At 44.2% G+C, this 18766-nt stretch overlaps 1 protein-coding gene across 1 annotated transcript in view; it reads left to right on the forward strand.

The window, feature by feature from the left end:
* The first annotated feature begins 1376 nt into the window (after positions 1 to 1376).
* The window catches only part of megf10 (multiple EGF-like-domains 10), a 32018-nt gene continuing 14628 nt past the window's right edge, over positions 1377 to 18766 (forward strand). The window contains exons 1-9 of the mRNA XM_084486923.1: positions 1377 to 1575; positions 6939 to 7074; positions 9139 to 9240; positions 9604 to 9704; positions 10318 to 10410; positions 14611 to 14857; positions 15428 to 15548; positions 16268 to 16404; positions 18400 to 18612. Coding sequence (XP_084343049.1) covers positions 6956 to 7074; positions 9139 to 9240; positions 9604 to 9704; positions 10318 to 10410; positions 14611 to 14857; positions 15428 to 15548; positions 16268 to 16404; positions 18400 to 18612 — 1133 coding nt within the window. The 5' untranslated portion in view covers positions 1377 to 1575; positions 6939 to 6955. The remainder of the gene's footprint in view (positions 1576 to 6938; positions 7075 to 9138; positions 9241 to 9603; positions 9705 to 10317; positions 10411 to 14610; positions 14858 to 15427; positions 15549 to 16267; positions 16405 to 18399; positions 18613 to 18766) is intronic.

Raw genomic sequence — 18766 nt, forward strand, 5'->3', positions numbered from 1 at the left:
TTGTTCTGCTGTCTTTCAAGTGCTCCACAGAGCAGAAGAGTGCACTGGCCACCACAGTAGACATCTGCAGCAGCCAGTTGCACACATGAACAATAAACTGGGGTTTATTGTTCATGGTCACTGGCAGAAACCTTTATGTGTTCACTCTCTCTTCATCCACCCCCTTGATGGTGACTGAACACAGGCCTACTCTCCGTGAAGTCAGCATATTACTGGGTTGTTTTGTATGCGGTAAGTCCGTCCTCGGTATCTTCAATGTGGCAAATCCATACAAGGATGATAATCAAGACCACACAATTATTAGGTAAGAACTTTTGATCCATTGCATATCAATCTCACCCAAATGTTATGGTTGGACACGCCTGTCACTTCTAACAGGCTGAACTTCTGTTTAATACCCCTAACCCGGTGAGTTTAGTGGCCATGTAAATGCATAAGAGTAAGTTCATCTTTCAACTAGAAAACTGTCGTAGACTGTCGTAAACTCGATCACTCTGCCCTAATTGTGCTTCACTGTGCACGTAAACATACTCAACATCCGGTTCTCTCTCTGTATGGTTGACATCAAGGTGTCTTTCAGAAGTTCAGGAGGAGGTTGTTGTCCTGACACCACAGGCTGCCATTGGTCCGGTGCCCACCCCTGCTGTGCTGTGTAGTCCCCAACCTCTCACCTTGTGGTCCAACACCAGAACTGTTTTATGTTTTAGTCGTGGTATTCAGTACTCCTGATAGATAAAAGTCTTATTGTCTGAGGCCTGAATCTGACGATCTGCACTGAACAATGCATCATGGACCAAACAGAAGCACCATACTATACCTTGACTCCTCTAAGCAGAGCAGGCAGTAGGTGAGCTGTCCTCTGAGCACTACACCTTGATACTGGAGAGCTGTGTGTGTCTGAGTCGTTCTGTTTTAATTTTTGTCTTATCCATTTGATCCATTCTGTATCTTGCTTTAGGGATAGGGTCAATGTTGAAATGCAGGCACACAGACAGAGAGAGAGAGAGAGAGAGAGAGAGAGAGAGAGAGAGAGAGAGAGAGAGAGAGAGAGAGAGAGAGAGAGAGAGAGAGAGAAATTCAGTGGCTCCAAATATGGTTGTATCTTGAACATTCTGATACAAAAATAAAGGCAGAAATCCTAACACTTCTACTTGTTATAAGTACAACTAGCAATTAACCTTGTAATGGTAATTGAATTGGTGGTTGTTTTTTCTTTACAACTTGATCGTTTCACCCACTGGCCAGAAAAACAGCCATGAATGGCGCACACACTTCATTGGCTTAAAGTGCGATGAGGTCATGAGTAGGCTACTCGGGCCATTGGGTTTGAGAAAGAGGAACTTTCCCACTCTGCGTGGGATGAATACGGAGACACATATTTTGTTGACCTGCTAACCGTTTTTATTTAGTTTTTTAATTGACTTCGTGATCATTATAATTAAATGCGGAGATGACGATGTTCTTAATTTCAAGAAGTTGTAGGCTACAGTTAGGATGTTAAATGTAGTCTGCTGTATCGCTCAGATTGAAGAGGATTAATGAGATAAAACAGGATCCACTATTCCATTTCTCAAGGTAAGATCGCGTCTGTATTCTTGCGCGGACATATGTTAGATAACAACCCCGTTTTGGGTGTGTTTAACACATGCGATTCAAATTTGATGCCAAATGTCAAGTTGCTTTTTAATCAACGAGTACAACTTTTGTAATTAATGTTGATAGGCTACATAGATGAAGAGTATCACACTGCAGTTTAATTTTGATTTGGAAAAGGTATTGACACGTTCTTTCTAATTTATATCAAACGCATAGACCTAAATAGAGATACTTCTAGACGACAACATTTGGTGGACATTTCTATTTTTTTTTTTTTTTTTTCGTTTTGTTCAACGAACATGGTTCACTAGTTGGGGATAATTCCCATTACTGATTTATCTCTGTGGGTAAGCTCTTTGAGGTTGAGTGACTTGCTTGTGTATGTTAGACCGTTGTCCAGCCACTAAAGGCTCCTCTCCACTTGACAAAAGCTCAACACATTAAGCAGAGCCCAAGCCATCCGTTGCCTCAGGGCTTGACTATTTCTGTTAAGGGAACTGTGGACTACAGTTTGTTGAGGCATACGCACAATGGTCTTTCAAATGTGCCCCCCCCCCCCCCCCCCCCCCTCTATTTGTTGTCATGGGACGTCTGAATAGATGATATAATCCCTGTCTATGAGGCTGATCATACATTACATATGATAGACATAGACACATAGGCCCTGATTATTAGAAAGTCTTGAGATATGGGTAGCTATTTTCTCTTGGTCCTGCTTGGTCCTACTATAGGCATACAGAAAATTCAGAAGTTTAGATAGTTGAAATGTAATGCCAGTGTTGCAAACCTTATTGAAGGTGACATGGATATTGTCATTACGTTTGAGTGTAAGACAACATCAACATATATGACATTATGTAATATCTTGTTTCCTGATTCTCCAAACAACAATATCAATTTCAAAACACTGGCCACTAGGTAGTGTAAAAGTATGTCAAATTGTTGTGTTATTATATTCTCATTTATACAGATGGCTTCCAAATGAGGTTCAGTAATTGGTGTCACACAATACTATTGCTGTGTAGGCCTACTGAAAGTGAGCCAAGGAACATGATATGCCATTTGCGTGGAAACAAAACTACAGCTCTGTACAAACATCTGGCTCCACCCTCACACTCTCTTCTATTCGGTTATTTTAAATATAAATAGAGTGAAGGAGAAATCAAGAGTTGCATGATTTTGGTGATGGAATTGTTGTTATTCAGTCATCTGAATTGTCTATTTCCTTTTTGCCAATAAATGCACTGTATTCAAAGAGTGAAAGGATGCTAGTGCAGACTATCTTTGACATGATGAAGCCGTTGATGAGGCCCCAATAAGAAAGTAAACGCTGGTGGAAAACCAGGCATAAAATACACTTTATAGTAGCCTACATGCATATTACATGAAGTACATTTACGCTTGATTCAACAGAATCTCTTTATTTAGAACTCTGGGATCTTCCATTTGGGTCACTCTTAAACAATGTCATGGATGATTTTAATTATCTCACAACATCAATAATGCAGGCAGAAATTTAATACAAATGTAAAGATGCACGACCTGACCCGACACAAACCATTCCCATAGTTCCACAGGTATTAGGTAAGGTATCTGGTATTGAGTTATACACGTATTACATAGATTTAAGTTGGTCAGACAGAGTCTATGCCTTTGAATCTTGAATCCCTAGTGGGTCTGTCTACTCAAGTTTTCAAGCTTGGCTAAGATCCCAAATTGGCCTTAGGTGCGTGTATGTGTGTGTGTGTGTGTGTGTGTGTGTGCGCGCTTGTGTGTGTCTAGCCTTGTGTCTCCTTGACTTCCCATTAAGAGCCTACTTTGGTAACCCAGTTCCACAGGGTTTAAAGATGAACACAAATGCATATGATATGCATCATCCCAATATGATGTCAAATGAAGCACAGTGAAGGATATATTATTGCTATTGATGAATAACTCATATATAATCCTAAATGAATCATACAGCTCTTAGTGTGTTCAAAACGTGCTTACTTTAGGTAAATCCTTTAACGTAACATTTCTATTTGTGTGTTTGTGGTTGGACATTCTTGGGTTTTGGGAAGTTACAGTCATGTACTCATGAAGAACCGCTGTTTTACATAAAGTAACAGTGGCACTTAAGTCTGGTATACGGAATAACAGGAATACATGGAATTCTGCAACTGTCCATTTAGAAAACAATGCTGACATGAAAAGGAGGGTGAATGAATTGCCTATTATTAGCCAAGTGGTACTGTAGACCTGTTAACTGACATTGTCAAAGAAACTGAGCATGTTAACTGTCTAACATATCCACAACATAAAACATAAAACATAACACAATTACCAACATTTCTACCAGATAAAACACAGTAAGCATTAACCAAGGGGCCAATTTGAAAAACTGAAATCATACAACCAATTACACAAACCCTTTTTAATTAGAAATGTATCAAATACAAAGGTAATGGAGCTGCCTAGCGTTTGTCAACAGAATTTGTCTGTCGGTATCGAATGAACAGCCCATGCGTGTTCTGTTCTTGGAGGCCCCTTGTTTAAACCTCAGCAAACCTTGTGTCGTTGACTTGTTGACCACAGCTGGTCTCCTGGAAAACTGCTTATGAGCTTTTAAAGTGACCATACACGGTCTGTGTGACAGCCTACCAACCGGTGTAAAGCTACTTGCAGTACCACAAGTGGACAGCCCGTCGTTTGCTGGGCCATTCCTACAGAGAAAGACATTCCTACAGAGAAAGACATACTGGATATAGAGTGTATTGTGGTTCTCTGACCTGGCCCTACTTGTATAGAGTCATTCATGTCGTTAAGTGATTTGTGAGTTCATTGGTAAGCATGTTCAGCTGCACCCCTGATAATCAGACACACACATCACACCTTCACACACAGTGGAAGGAGGATTGGAACCGGTTGCAGTGTCTCAGACATGCCTGTCTCACATATTTCAGAAGTAAACTTCCATGTGGAATATGAGGTCAGGAAACTTATATGGACGCTATATGACTTACTTGGCTGTGAAAGCCTATCCAGGGTGATGACATAAGACATAAGGTTGACAGACAGCCAGACCCCGATAGACCCACACCCCATTCATACCTATGGACCGTTGGGGGTGTCCCGGTATCCTGACATGCATATCTTTGAGATCGGAGGAACAGCCAGATTTAAAGTGGACCAGAATCAGCCAAATCTAAGCGAGGTCTGGTAAGTGACATGACCTATGATGTGCAACGTCGCTACCCACTTTAACACTGCGCTGCTGGACTTCCTCCAACACCTACTGTCAGGACACATGTTTTAATGCTATTTGTGTATCATTGTGTTTCTATGTGCTTGCCACAAAGAGAAAACTCTGAACTATTAAATCTGTACAATTGTAATTTACTAAGATGCAAAAAATGTAAAACAAACAACAAAAAGAAACACAATCTCGAAATATATGCAAAATATTGTCAATGTGTATGCCCCGCCATAGAAAAAGTCCAATCTTTTTAAGTCTAATCTTTTTAAATCAACATGAAAGCATGTGCCAAAGAAGCACGTATTCAATGTAAAATATGACCTAAAACATATTCAATGCAGCCTTTTGTCTGTTCCTGGAAAGACTTCAGAGAACAGGTCTTGATTCTTGGCATCCCTCGACATGGAATTGTGAATCGCGTCAATACTGCGAGACGTCCACCCTAATCCTCCCCATTCAGTGTTTTGAGTGTGTATGTGTGTGTGTGTGTGTGTGTGTGTGTGTATGTTAGTGTGTGCCTGCCTGTGTGTATGTAAGTGTGTACGTGCGTGTGTGTGTGTGTGTGTGTGTAGAGCCGTTTCACACACACAGCATTGGCCTTGTTTTGGTCCCAGTGCAGTTGTCACAGGATGGGAAGAACCCGCCATGGTTCGGGCAGCAGCTGTGCCCCCCCTCCCTAGCCCAGTGAAACCAGAGAGCCCCCCGGTGCCTCCATTAACCGTCCGCACAGACACACAGGTCAGCAGTCTTCAGATCCACTGAAGAACCCCCGTAGCAGGGGGGGTCCCGCCATGTCAGCCCAGGGTAGTAAGAGTGGTCCCGTCTTACCCATGATGCATTGGAGTAAACACAGGAGTAGTGGGGTAGTCGTGTTTATTTGTTTTAGGGAACACACTAAGTAGTAGGAGCGGGGCGGGTGGGGGGGGGGGGGGGTGCTCAGACAGCTGGGGTCATAATTTAGCATGTCGGGACGTTTTGCCATGACCAGTTGTTTCCCTGGTAGGAGGGGAGACAACAGAAAAGCTTCCCCCCCCCCCCCCCCCCCCCCCAACACACACACACACACACACCCACACACACCACCCGCCAGGGAAGAACATGTTAAATGGTCTGGGCTGAGCTAAACTTGAAAAAGATTGTTCATTGTACAAGTTCGGGAACATTTGGTGTGAAAAGTGTTGACCGTGTTTCATTCATTGGCCAGATTAGATAAATCACACAGATGATGGGGGACATAACTCCATCAGAGTTGGCCCCATTAGTCCAGACAACAGAGAAAGACAACAGAGATAAAAATGTAATTAAAAAGATAAGCTTTTGGACAGCATGCAAGTATATCACACTTAACCATGTGGATAAAAAACATCAATCCCTGCCTTCACCCACATTTTCACTGCAGTGAGGTGACAGGGTTTTATGGTACAATGTGTGTGCTGTACCATTACATCCGCCCCAATTAACAAAGAAGTGTGGGGCACTTCTAGAAAATAATTGTTGTGCAATGACGTCTTTCTCCCCTTCTCTGTGCCCTGAAGAAAGACTTCTTAGCAAATACTATATGAGACTTCCTTGAAATACAGGAGCAAATGATAAGCCTGACCCAGCTTCCTATACTCCTTATCATTATAACTATCACTGGATCCCTGCTGAAATAGCTGTGGGCTAACAACCTCTGTCATCCTGAACATAAACACAACATCACACAAAAGCCGCGGTTGTTGAGCAACACCTACATCTTCAGTGACCTCAACATCAGATTATATCTCTCTGCAGTTTGTAAATACTGTAATGCTGAACCCTATATATTTTTTTACACACCCAAAGCTTGCTCTGGGCTCATGAGAAGCATTAAATACAGGGAACAATTTGTCTTCTGATTACTCTTCCTATAAAACCATACTACTTCATACACTTGTCATTACAGGAGGGAAACGATAATGAAACACCACATTGAGACTAACTTTGGAGGCTGACTCAAACAAACCTACTCAAAACTCAAACACGATACACAGACTATGTTCAGTGACACGACGCTAAGATAGAATGGCATTACTTCACCCACACCATTCATGGTTTCATTTGAACTATTTTTTTTTCTTTCTAGGCACAGCTTTGACCAAGATGGCCGGATCTGTCTGGCCCTGTAGGATAATCCTCCTGGCTGCATCCTTTGGTGTAACTGTACACCTCTCCTCCACGCTTAATCTGGAGGATCCCAACGTCTGCAGCCATTGGGAAAGGTCAGTGAAGCATGCTGGGAGATGGTTTTTATCTTAGCACATGAGAGCCAACATCTTTATCACCAAACTGCACTTACAAACCAGGACATGAATGAAAATACTTAAATGAAAGATATCATGGGTGTTCATGAAAATGGCTCAATGGTGCTCCCCTAGGGTGCTCCTCTGTACAGTCAAGTTAAACAATTGTGATTAGTCTCTATCTGAATGGGGGGGGGGGGGGGGGGGGGGGCAGACGCATGTGCCAGAGCAATGAGCATGCAGATTCATTTGGGTCCCAGGCTCTATAGTACACTTAATAATATCCATCGAAATTGTTCCTTAGAATACTCTAAAGTAGACAAACAATCAAACCAACACACAAACTAAATGCATATGATATTAATCATGTTTTGCAGTGTTCAGACGCCTGTATGTTTACCGTGAGTATGTCCAAATCGAAAGTATGTCCAAAATCGATATTCTGTGCTTGATAGTGGCAGTTCAACACATTAGAGTATTATGTTACCTTTGTCTGTTATGTAGCCGGTGTGTGTGTGTGCAGGCCTTTCCAGCACCATGCGTCTGATAGTTGAAAGTATCTGTGAAAGTTATAATTGGCTGTGGAAGGGATCATTCACAATCAGGCGTCCCATCCCTTAAAATGAACACCAACTTAAAGCCTCTGTATTTACAGTACATTTGACACAGCCCTCCATGAAAAAAAAGTGTTTTCATTTCTAAATTAGGGGAATCCTGGAAATCCATTAGACTGGAGTGAAAAGAACAAAAGGGGGGCAACTTTCCCAGCTAGATAGACTTTCACTGGCTAATCGGACCCAACAGCTGCACACACACACACACACACACACACACACACACTCTCTCTCTCTCTCTCTCTCTCTCTCTCTCTCTCTCTCTCTCTCTCTCTCTCTCTCTCTCTCTCTCTCTCTCTCTCTCTCCCACTCGCTTACTCTCTCTCTTTCGCTCTCTCCTGCTCTCTCTCTCTCCTGCTCTCTCTCTCTCCTGCTCTCTCTCTACCTCTATACCGCTCTGTCTCTCTCCCGCTCTCTCTCTCTCTCTCTCTCTCTCTCTCTCTTGCTCTCTCTCTCTTGCTCTCTCTCTCCCGCTCTCTTTCTCTCTCTCTCTCTCTCTCTCTCTCTCTCTCTCTCTCTCTCTCTCTCTCTCTCTCTCTCTATGGAAGTCTTGTTATTGGAAGAGTATTGGAGAGGAAAGAAGAGAAACAAATGTTGTATGCGTGAAATCAAATCAAATAACATGCCAGAAAATCCTATTTCTATTTTGTGAAGATATATTTAAAGAAAGCACTTGATTAGTCAGCCCTTTAAACCAACCGGCTCTTCTTATTACTGTAAATAACCACCTTACATGTAACATATCTCAAATGTGTAACACTGTCTTAAAAAGGGAACAAGGTGTGTAAAAAGGGCAGAGGGTTTAACAGAGAGGTGTACATTGACACAGGGCATATGGTGAGGCAGTTTACCGGCTACAAAAGAGCCTGTGGTTCTCAGCTGTTCACAAGGCAGTCACGAGGGAGCCAGACTCAAATCCTCTCTTTTTGATATGAACTTAATGCAGCCATTACAAGTTAGTTTCTCATTACAAGTTTCAAACCACAAACCTTTTTTCTTTGATACTCAGTGCCAAAAGCCTGTATGGCCGACCCAAACAGCGCTTTGATCATGACACCTGTGCCAGATACCTGGCGGTGCCGTCTTATCTCCACACACACAGTCGTATGATTAATAGCCTTAATAGTCTTTGTGTTGTATCTTATTGCCGTAGGGGAGGCCAAAACAAAGCAGCCCACCTAAATTATAACCACCCAAACACGTTTGCTACACACGCAGGCACGCACACACACACACGCGCACACACACACACACACACACACACACGCACACGCACACGCGCACACACACACACACACACACACACACACACACACACACACACAGTCACACACACACACACACACACACACACACACACACACACTGACTGTGACTTAATATGTCTGATGGTGGCTCTTCCTCATGCTGGTGTGCTTGTGTGTCCCAGCTACTCTGTGACGGTGCAGGAGTCCTACGCCCACCCCTACGACCAGGTGTATTACACCAGCTGCACAGACATCCTCAACTGGTTCAAGTGCACCAGGCACAGGTAAGGAAAGGTCCATGGGAGGTGGACAATGTACTCATTCATTGTCCGAGAACATTGATAATAGTCTGAATGCAAAGACATCAAAAAAGAAGAGACCCTTAGAAACACTTAACTCCTATATTGATGCTAATTGGCCATGCTCTCTCTTTCTGTCTGTCTGCCTGTCTGTCCCCATGTCTGTCTACCTGTGTGTGTGTGTGTGTGTGTGTGTGTGTGTGTGTGTCTCTCTCGCTCTTTCTCTCTCTCTCTATCTATCTATCTATCTATCTATCTATCTATCTATCTATCTATCTATCTATCTATCTATCTATCTATCTATCTATCTCCCCCTGTGTGTGTGTGTGTGTGTGTGTGCACGTGAAGGGTGAGCTACCGGATAGCGTACCGCAGGGGGGAGAAGACCATGCACCGGCGCAAGTCTCAGTGCTGTCCGGGCTTTAATGAAAACGGCGAGAAGTGTGTCCGTAAGTTCTCATAAGCTCCTCCCTCTCTCATCGACCCACCATGCCCTAGTGTCCACTAACAGTGACAGCGTTGGCTCACTTGTGCCCTCATTCCCTATTCCCTTCATCGTAAACATTACATTTTTAAGGGAATAATTAGAGAGGGGATTCAGACACTAATTATGCGTGACGTGTATCAGTCGCATAAACAACCCAACGCGTGTTAGAAGTCACCCCGTATGACCTGAATGTAACAGACAATCTTAATTAGATGAATCCAGTGACATTGAAAATCGCTATGCATGATGGGATACATGGCCGAAATAAGCGTGCATCAGTTGTAAAATCAATGAATCAATTAGGTCCCTTGATATTGTGAAAACATAGAAAAAAACATTGTTTTAAACAACCATAACATTATAATGGAATTATTATAATTAAAGAAGTTCTTCATTATTTCTTCATCACCTATGAAACCTCTTCATCAAATGGCAAATAGTCCATCCAGTTATACTACGGCAAACGGTGTGAAGAGAGATGTCTGCTGCGTGTGTTCACAAGTCTCATATAATGGCGTTACATTCAAGGTGATCTACATGTGTGTAACTATCCTCCTCATGTTCTTACTGTGCAGCCCACTGTGCGGAGAAGTGTGTTCACGGCCGCTGTGTGGCCCCTAGCACCTGCCAGTGTGAGCCCGGCTGGGGGGGCCCGGACTGTTCCAGTGGTAAGTCACTGCAGCTGTTGTTGTCTGTGTGTGTGTGTGTGTGTGTGTGTGTGTGTGTGTGTGTGTGTGTGTCTTTGTATTGGTCCGCGTTCAGTGAAAGCGCACACATTGCTCCTCGCTACTGCTGCAACCTAGCTTGGGTGGCACCCAGCTTTCTCTTTCACGCACAGATGACACACGCCTACACACACACACACACTCACCCTTAGCTTGGCTTTAACTCCTAAACGCACTCTCTCGTAACTACCAAATTGGTTGATATTAAAAACAAAAATGGGTCAATATATTGTACGTGCAAAAATGTACAAATAAATAAATAAATAATGTATCACACACACAATGTCTTTGTTTGGTGGCTGTTAAAAAACGGTTAACTTGTGTGGTTGAATCATCATGGGGATGGTTACTGTATTGACGTCCCGTGGTAGTCATGGAGAAGAGTTTTGGAGGGGTTTTACGTCGCTCTAGCTGATGGCTACGGTCCCCCTCATGACCGTGTTGCCGTAGTTTTGGCAGGGCAGTTGCCCTGACTATTTTTGGTTTGCTCGATCGCTGAACTATGGGAGTTCTTGTTCATCTCCTCTCGGCCCACTCTGAGGGACTTTCCCAGGAGACTTTGCCCGTCCTTTCATACTGCTGCTGGTCCAATGTGTTGATTACTAATTATGCTCACCTGTGGTCGGTGTATTTGAGCTCCCCCAATAGGCTATTCCCTGGTTTGACGCCTCTTGTGGTTTCTGTTTCCTGTTGTGGTCCTTCCCTTGGATTTCTGTTGTTTCTTTTGAATTGGAGTAAACTTCTATTATTTGCTGAGAGTACCTGCTTTGAGTGTGTATCTATGAGTGGACACAAACACTGTTAAGATACAGTGTAGGGAAAGGTAGTTTGGTTGAAGTGTTTACCTGCTTGATATGGGGGCAAGTTTGTCTCATAACATGTCTCTTACCATTTATTGAACCTCCACTATACCACGATGACTTTGATACCATTGGAAGCTGCCATACGCAGCTCTATAGCGTGGCTTTGGTCACTATTTAGGTCATTGGGTCACAACAACAGACTAGAGATTGATCCAGGGAGAGAAGGGGAGTGTGAGAGCAAAGAGCTTCGGAAAAACAGTGAAAGAATAGAAGGAGAAATGACCTTAGGCTAAAAGGCTTGTGATTTTGATAGGCAGTGCCCATGACAAACACAAGATCGGGGGATGCTTTTCAACCACGGATGCACGCAAACGTTTCAGTAAGACCTAGAGCAGGGGAAATAATTGTTCATCTTGTTAACAAGATTGGCTTTCAAATGTGTTTGTGGAGGCTGTTGTTCATAGACAAATAATACAATACAGACATTGTGTCTAATATGCTTTGAACACACACATATATATATATATATATATATATATATATATACTTATCCTATTTTTATTTGTTTTACATTCAGTGATTTATGTTGTTTTAGCCCAGGGCAGTGTTCATAACTTTGATAAATAGAATGCTTCTTTAAGCAAAACCCAAATAAATTAATCCTTGAAATTACCATATTTTGAAAAATAACCTGTGACAAGATCTTGTGAGATCAGGGAGCTAAATCAGGGGGCGAGATCAGGGTGCGTTCACGAGGCTACCCCAGGACATCTGGGACACAAACAAGCAGTGGGAACGTGGAAGCACCCATTTTCCCAACCCTTTGCTCCAGCTTGCTTTCATAGCAGCTTGTTGGCCTTTCTCCCTCGCAGACATTTGTTTTGGTCATCTAAATCGATTATCTTCGGCAAACATATGGCAATAAAATATATCGCTTTCTCTGACAATGGAGTGCCACGGGTTCGAATTGAACGTCGTCCACGACTATGTCTGCATTGCATTTATTATTTTTCAGACTAAAATGTTTTTTCTGCACTGCACTCGTGCGACTACCGATTTTGGACAACATACCAAAGAACAGGAAATCCTAATTTGTTGTGTCGCCCTCGACTGTGTCACATATAGCCTTGTGATCAAATCTGGCACGAGGCCCTGTTCTTCTTCCCCGGCCACTCTTAGGATCTTGAATAGGCTTGTGAAAGGGAACACTCTGTCCCAAGGACCCCCCCCCCCCCCGGCCCCCCCCTCAAAGCGCCTACACTCTTGCTTTTATCAAATCTAGGTCAGGTGGACAAAGGTACCAGGATGCTGGGATTGGATCTCAGAAGGGAACAATGATGGCCAAAAATGTCCCTCTGGACATGGCTGGCCCCATACTGTACCCTGCCCACCACGTTGGGAGTCAGACACCACTGTGTGTGATGTACTGTATGTAGGGGGAATAGTACTATCGAGTGTCTACCAGTTTGTTTTGACGGCAATATGAATGTGCAAGGATCATCCTCAAGGAAGAATATGTAAATCGTAGCAAAAGAGAACAATACCTGAGCGCTGCACTCACCTAATGAAACGTGTGAGTGTGTGCGTGTGTGTGCGTGTGCGTGTGCGTGTGGTGTGTGTGTGTGTGTGTGTGTGGTGTTGACAGTGGTGGTGTTGATAGAGAAAGAGAATTGCTATATTTAGCTTTGTTGTAAAGCTGTATTCAATCATATGTATCTGCCTAGTGAAATGAGATTGAAGTGGGATTTGTTCATTCTACATCATTTTCAGCAGCCAATCTGTAGGACCTCTATATGCCTCAGGAAACAAATGCTCTGACGTTCAACTCTGGGTTTGATGGTTACAAACTGGGAGAGAAGTCAGAGGAAGTGATGATGAGTAGTAGTTTTTAGTTCAAACTTGTTGGATGTTGGATGTTGTACTGTACATCTTTGAAATTTTTTTTTAAGACTGAAGGCATTGAAGAGTTGAGAATAAGAAAATAAATGGCTAAACATTGTAAGAGAAGATATAAACAGGGACTACTGTAATTAAAGGTTATGCTTGTTAAAGCAACAGCCTTGTGTTCCCTCCTGATTATTGCCAGACGCCAATCATGGCACTGGCCTGGTTGTCTGGAGACATGAAAGTGATCTAGAATAAATATGTGGCCAAAGGCTCTTTAGGGTCCCCTAACTAGTTTACAGCGGTCACATCGAGGCTGACAGGTTATGATGGGATGGACTCCAGACTCGCGAAGGACCAGCTGTGTGTACACACTAGGGCTTTGGTCTGAGGTGGCTTTCACGTCAAACTGCACGATCAGGTAGATGGTCAGATCCTTTATTTATCCTGAAGGAAATTCTAGTTTTTCAGTAGCAAACCTGCGAGACAGAAGACGGTGATAATAAGAGGGGGATAAGCTCAAGCTTCTAAGCGTTATAGTCATCTGAAAAGATGACTATGAAGATGAAAGATGAAAAAGAAGATGAAAAAAATAAAATAAAGAAATAATTAAAAGAGAAATAAGTTAAAGCAATTTTATAGTTGGACACATTCTGAAATAGCCGAATAAAAAGAGGAGGTCATGCTTTTCCGAATAAGGGTCTTCTATCCACCACGTTTGCACAGGCAATTGGTTAGCCTAATAAGGAAGGAATGATTTGATCTATTCTAGCACAATGATTTAACTATGTTTAACTACTACACACACACACACACACGTGTGTGTGTGTGTGTGTGTGTGTGTGTGTGTGTGTGTGTGTCTGTATCAGCGTGTGCGTGCATGTGTGTGCATGTGCACGTTTACGTGCGTGTGCCTGCACGTTTGTGTGTGTGCTTGCGTGGACCCGGGCTCGTGTACTTGCATTTGTACACAGACAAACATATAAATAATCATAATAATCATTCAAATATTCTTATTGGCTTTTTAAATGCAGAAACATACAATACATAAAATCGACAAAATCACAAATTATATGTAAAAGAGAGAAAGAAAGAACAATGCTGATTAAAAAGTTAAAAATCTAAAAATGTATAAACATGTAGTGACATCTTCCATTCACAATGTCGTCTCTGCGTTCATCCCGACTGTTTCATCGGCATGAACATTTGCATTCAGTTCCGTCCATATAAGTGAAACAATAACTCCATTATACACTATCACTACTACTTCTACTAATTTATTTTGTTATTTAAATGTATTAATGGCTGGATGTTTCAATGCGAAGCACTTTGAGTCTGCCTCGTGTATGAAACGTGCTTCATAAATAAAGTTGCCTTTGCCTTTGCCTATCACTCAGTCTTCCCCCGGTCTCTCCCCCATATTCCCCTCCCCCCCTCCCCCACCCCCGTCCTCCAGCCTGCGACAGCAGCCACTGGGGCCCCCACTGCAGCAGCCGCTGCCAGTGTCAGAACGCTGCGCTGTGTAACCCCATCACCGGCGCCTGCATCTGCCCGCCGGGCTACAGGGGCTGGCGGTGCGAGGCCCGCTGCGAGCCCGCCGCCTACGGAAACGGCTGTCAGCAGAGGTGCCTGTGCCAGAACGGGGCGGCCTGCCACCACGTGACCGGGGAGTGCACGTGCTCGCCAGGATACACCGGCGCTTTGTGAGTGCATCCGCCGCCGCCGCCGCCGCCGTTGTTGTTGTTGTTGTCGCTTCAGAAGGAGAGAAAGAAAAAAAGGGTTAGAGATTGAGATTGGGTCGAGGGGAGGTGTTTAAGTTGGGGTGTTTGAGTTCTTGAAGTCTCCTTTGGGGCGTTTGATGTGTTTGGGGCCCGGTCGCCTCTCGTTAAGAGGAACAGGGGAACTCTGAGCTACCCTGCCCGGGAGGTTTAAGAAGAGGTCTGGCTAAAGCAGTTAGCAGTGAACCCCAGGGCTCTACACCAAGCCCATCTGAAAAATTTAGATTTTTATAAAAAAAAATGTTTTATGAATTATTATATATTATTGTTTTTTCCAACAAAATGTCTCGAGGGACGTGACGTCTCAGGCAGAGAGCCGATCCATTCACAAAACACACACAAAACCCTTTGTGCGGCCCCCCCTAAAGTCTTTGCGTGTGGCCCCACTTTACTTTTAAGACTCGGGAGGAGCACAAGGCTCCTTTTGAAAATCGAGTCAGCCCAGAGCTCCGGTGGCGTCTCAGAGACTAATGACAATGGTACTTGTGGTTGCAGCTGTGAGGACCTATGCCCGGCGGGGAAGCACGGCCAGCAGTGCGAGGAGCGCTGCCCCTGCCAGAACGGAGGGGTGTGTCACCACGTCACCGGAGAATGCTCCTGTCCCGCAGGATGGATGGTACGGAAAACACAAGCCCAAGCAGGCACGCACAGATGTGAATGTACGCACACCCAGGCAGGCAGGCAGGCACACACACGCAGGCAGGCAGAGGGGCAGACACACACATGGTCAAACACACACAGGTGCACGCATGCATGCAGGCAGGCAGGCAAACACACTCACTCACTCACTCACTCACTCACTCACTCACATGCATTGCACCTGCTTGCGTGCATGCATGTGTGTGTGTGTGTGTGTGTGTGGGCAGGCAGACACGCATGCACAGTGGCATACTTGCACATTTACGGGCACAAACATACACAGGCCGAAACAAAGAAACACACATACAGAAGAACACACACACATACCACACAGGCAGGCATGCAATACATCAGGCACGCAAACGTGCACCCACACACACACACACACACCCACACACACACACACACACACACACACACACACACACACACACACACAAACACTCGCACACAGACAAACACACACAGGGAGGGACACACGCAAACACACGCACACACATGTGCATGCAGGCAGGTCACCTGGATTTGTGCCGGTCTGTAAACAGTTATTTGTTAGGGTGATTTGGTGATCTAAACACATGCATGTCGTGTAGGTATTAATCACACCCAGTAAATGACACACAGTGGTGTGTGTGTGTGTGTGTAATTATCTCCAGAGCTGATGCCATAGGATTGCATTACTGTTGTTGTGCGCAGGGCACGGTGTGCGGCCAGCCCTGTCCGGAGGGCCGCTTCGGCCGGAACTGTTCCCAGGAGTGCCAGTGTCGCAACGACGGGGTCTGCCTCTCTTCCACGGGACAGTGTCTCTGTGGACCGGGATACACAGGGGAGCGGTATGCATCAGCTCTATGAAGAGATGTGTTGTTTTGTTGTTTTGTTTTAACACGTGCATAGCAACAACAAGCACATTTTGTTTTCCACAAAAACACAAAGCAAAAAAGGACCAAATACGGCGCTTCAGGTATGGCTTTGGCATTTCTTAACAAACAAAATGTCTTTAACGGCTTAAAATACTTTTTTAAACCTTTTTTTCTATCATCACCTCATGATGTACAGATCGCATGAAAAACTATACGCAGGATAGTCGACGATAGTAGACGATAAAATGTATTTCAACCACTATAGCTGCTGAGGGGGCTTGTAAGTCCACAATGTTTTTGTTTTGTGGCCAAACACTGTCATGTGCTCTGACATCATGCCTGTCCACCACTAAAGCAGTGATGTCAAATGCAATCATGTATGTAACCGTGGTGGTGAGGATGTGGTTTTGAGTTCCCCTACGTGTATCGCCAAGCCTCCGTATCCATGCTGCCATTATCTGGGGAGCCGTTCTAATACACGTTTCAAAACAACATTACCAATATGTTGCCTAGTGTTGACACTTTCTAATAATTCAGTATTTTTCATGAGTGTGTTCACATTGTAAAGATGAGGCTTCCAAAGAGTAAACAGTAGTGTATTTATATTTTGTGTATATTGTGTCTCCTACTCATACTTTCATTCTACACAGCAGAGCACAAGAGTATATGACAGAAATCTATGGTTTTACTAATCGAGGAAATGTTTAAATGTGACGAAAAGCAAACAATCATATTAGGAGTCTAAATGTTGAAATGTAACCTATTTCCCAGACCACGGTTCTCTGAACCGTGCTGGAGAAAGTGCCGCTCCTTTCACGTCCAAATGTAAGCGCCTTGCCGGACCGTAAGTCCATATAATTAGCTGTGAGCTCGCACCATATACTTAACAAGACCAGTGAGGAGCCAGGAATAACCCTTCAAGTGCCTTTTTATGAGTAAATAAGGTTTTGAGGGCATCCAAACGTCAGGGTACAGCACCATGGGTAACCGGGCAGAAGTACCACACCCTTACCAGCTGGCAACAGGGGGGGACCAAAGGGCCAACGCACCACGGAGGAGAAATGGCCACCGATGTTTTATTTAGTATCGGACCACTCGGGTTAAGAACGCGGAGGGCATAATGGATAGGTTTTAAAAGTAATGACTGGATGTTTTCCAGGCAAACATGTCACGTTTGAACAGAACTGTAGGGGTGAGCTATGTTTACCCTCCAACGCTTTGCTAATTAACAGATGTAAAGTGTATAATGTCACGTATCAACGTACGATCATCTACGTAGGTTTCACTTGAAAATTACAGAGGGAAATCAATGGAGTTATTTCAAGGAAACGTCAACAGTGGTTAGGTTAGGTCCTCTTGAAAAGGACCAACAAATAAAGCAACGCAAATAAAAAGTCATTAGTAGCAAAGAAATGCTTGAATTACACACATCCTCAACCGTGCAACATATCAAATAACAGTTATAATAAGTAATACAGATATACCGATGTAGAATATATATACAGACTAAAGTTAAAGGTGCCATAGGTAGGATTAGGTACGATTGAAGAAGAAAGAAAGAAAATAAGAAAACGTGAATTCAACACTTGTGAAATGTGTTTTATTGGCCGGATTTGTCAGAAATTAGCCATAAGCGACCTGAAGTCTGAAATATTTCCAACAGCAGACATGCAGTTAACCACAACAGATATTCTCCCATTTCACCCAACAATAGCTGACAGGTGAATATGCCTTTCATGACAGATTTCAGTGAAACGATAGCGCTTGAACCTTTCCTACTGCCCCTTTATCAACAAACACAAGTACTATATACTACATACAAGTGGTATAATGAGAGAATAAAATACCAATCCAAAACACACGAAAAACCTTATAACCATCATTTTCTCACTCTTAACAAACTCATCCGTCACGTCGTTCTATCATAACCCATGACCCTTTGACCCCTGACCCCGCCCTCCCCCCCAGGTGCCAGGAGGAGTGTCCGGTGGGGACGTACGGCGTGGGCTGCGCCGAGGCGTGCCGCTGTGCCAACGGCGCCCAGTGCTCCCACGTGAGCGGCGCGTGTGCGTGCCAGCCCGGCTACACGGGGGACACCTGCGGGGTGCGGCTGTGTGCCGAGGGCCGCTACGGCCTCAGGTGTGACCGCCGCTGCCCCTGCCTGGCCCACAACATGCACAGGTAGGCTGCTCAGGGAGGCAGAGCCAGAAAGCACACCGTTTTTGGGGTTAGGGTTAGTGGGGGGTTGGTGAGGGTTAGGGTGAGGGTGAGGGTGAGGGTGAGGGTGAGGGTAAGGGTGAGGGTTAGGGTGAGGGTTAGGGTTAGGGTGAGGGTT

Source organism: Micromesistius poutassou (genome assembly GCF_964030765.1).
Source record: "Micromesistius poutassou genome assembly, chromosome: 22".
NCBI classification, from domain to species: domain Eukaryota; kingdom Metazoa; phylum Chordata; class Actinopteri; order Gadiformes; family Gadidae; genus Micromesistius; species Micromesistius poutassou.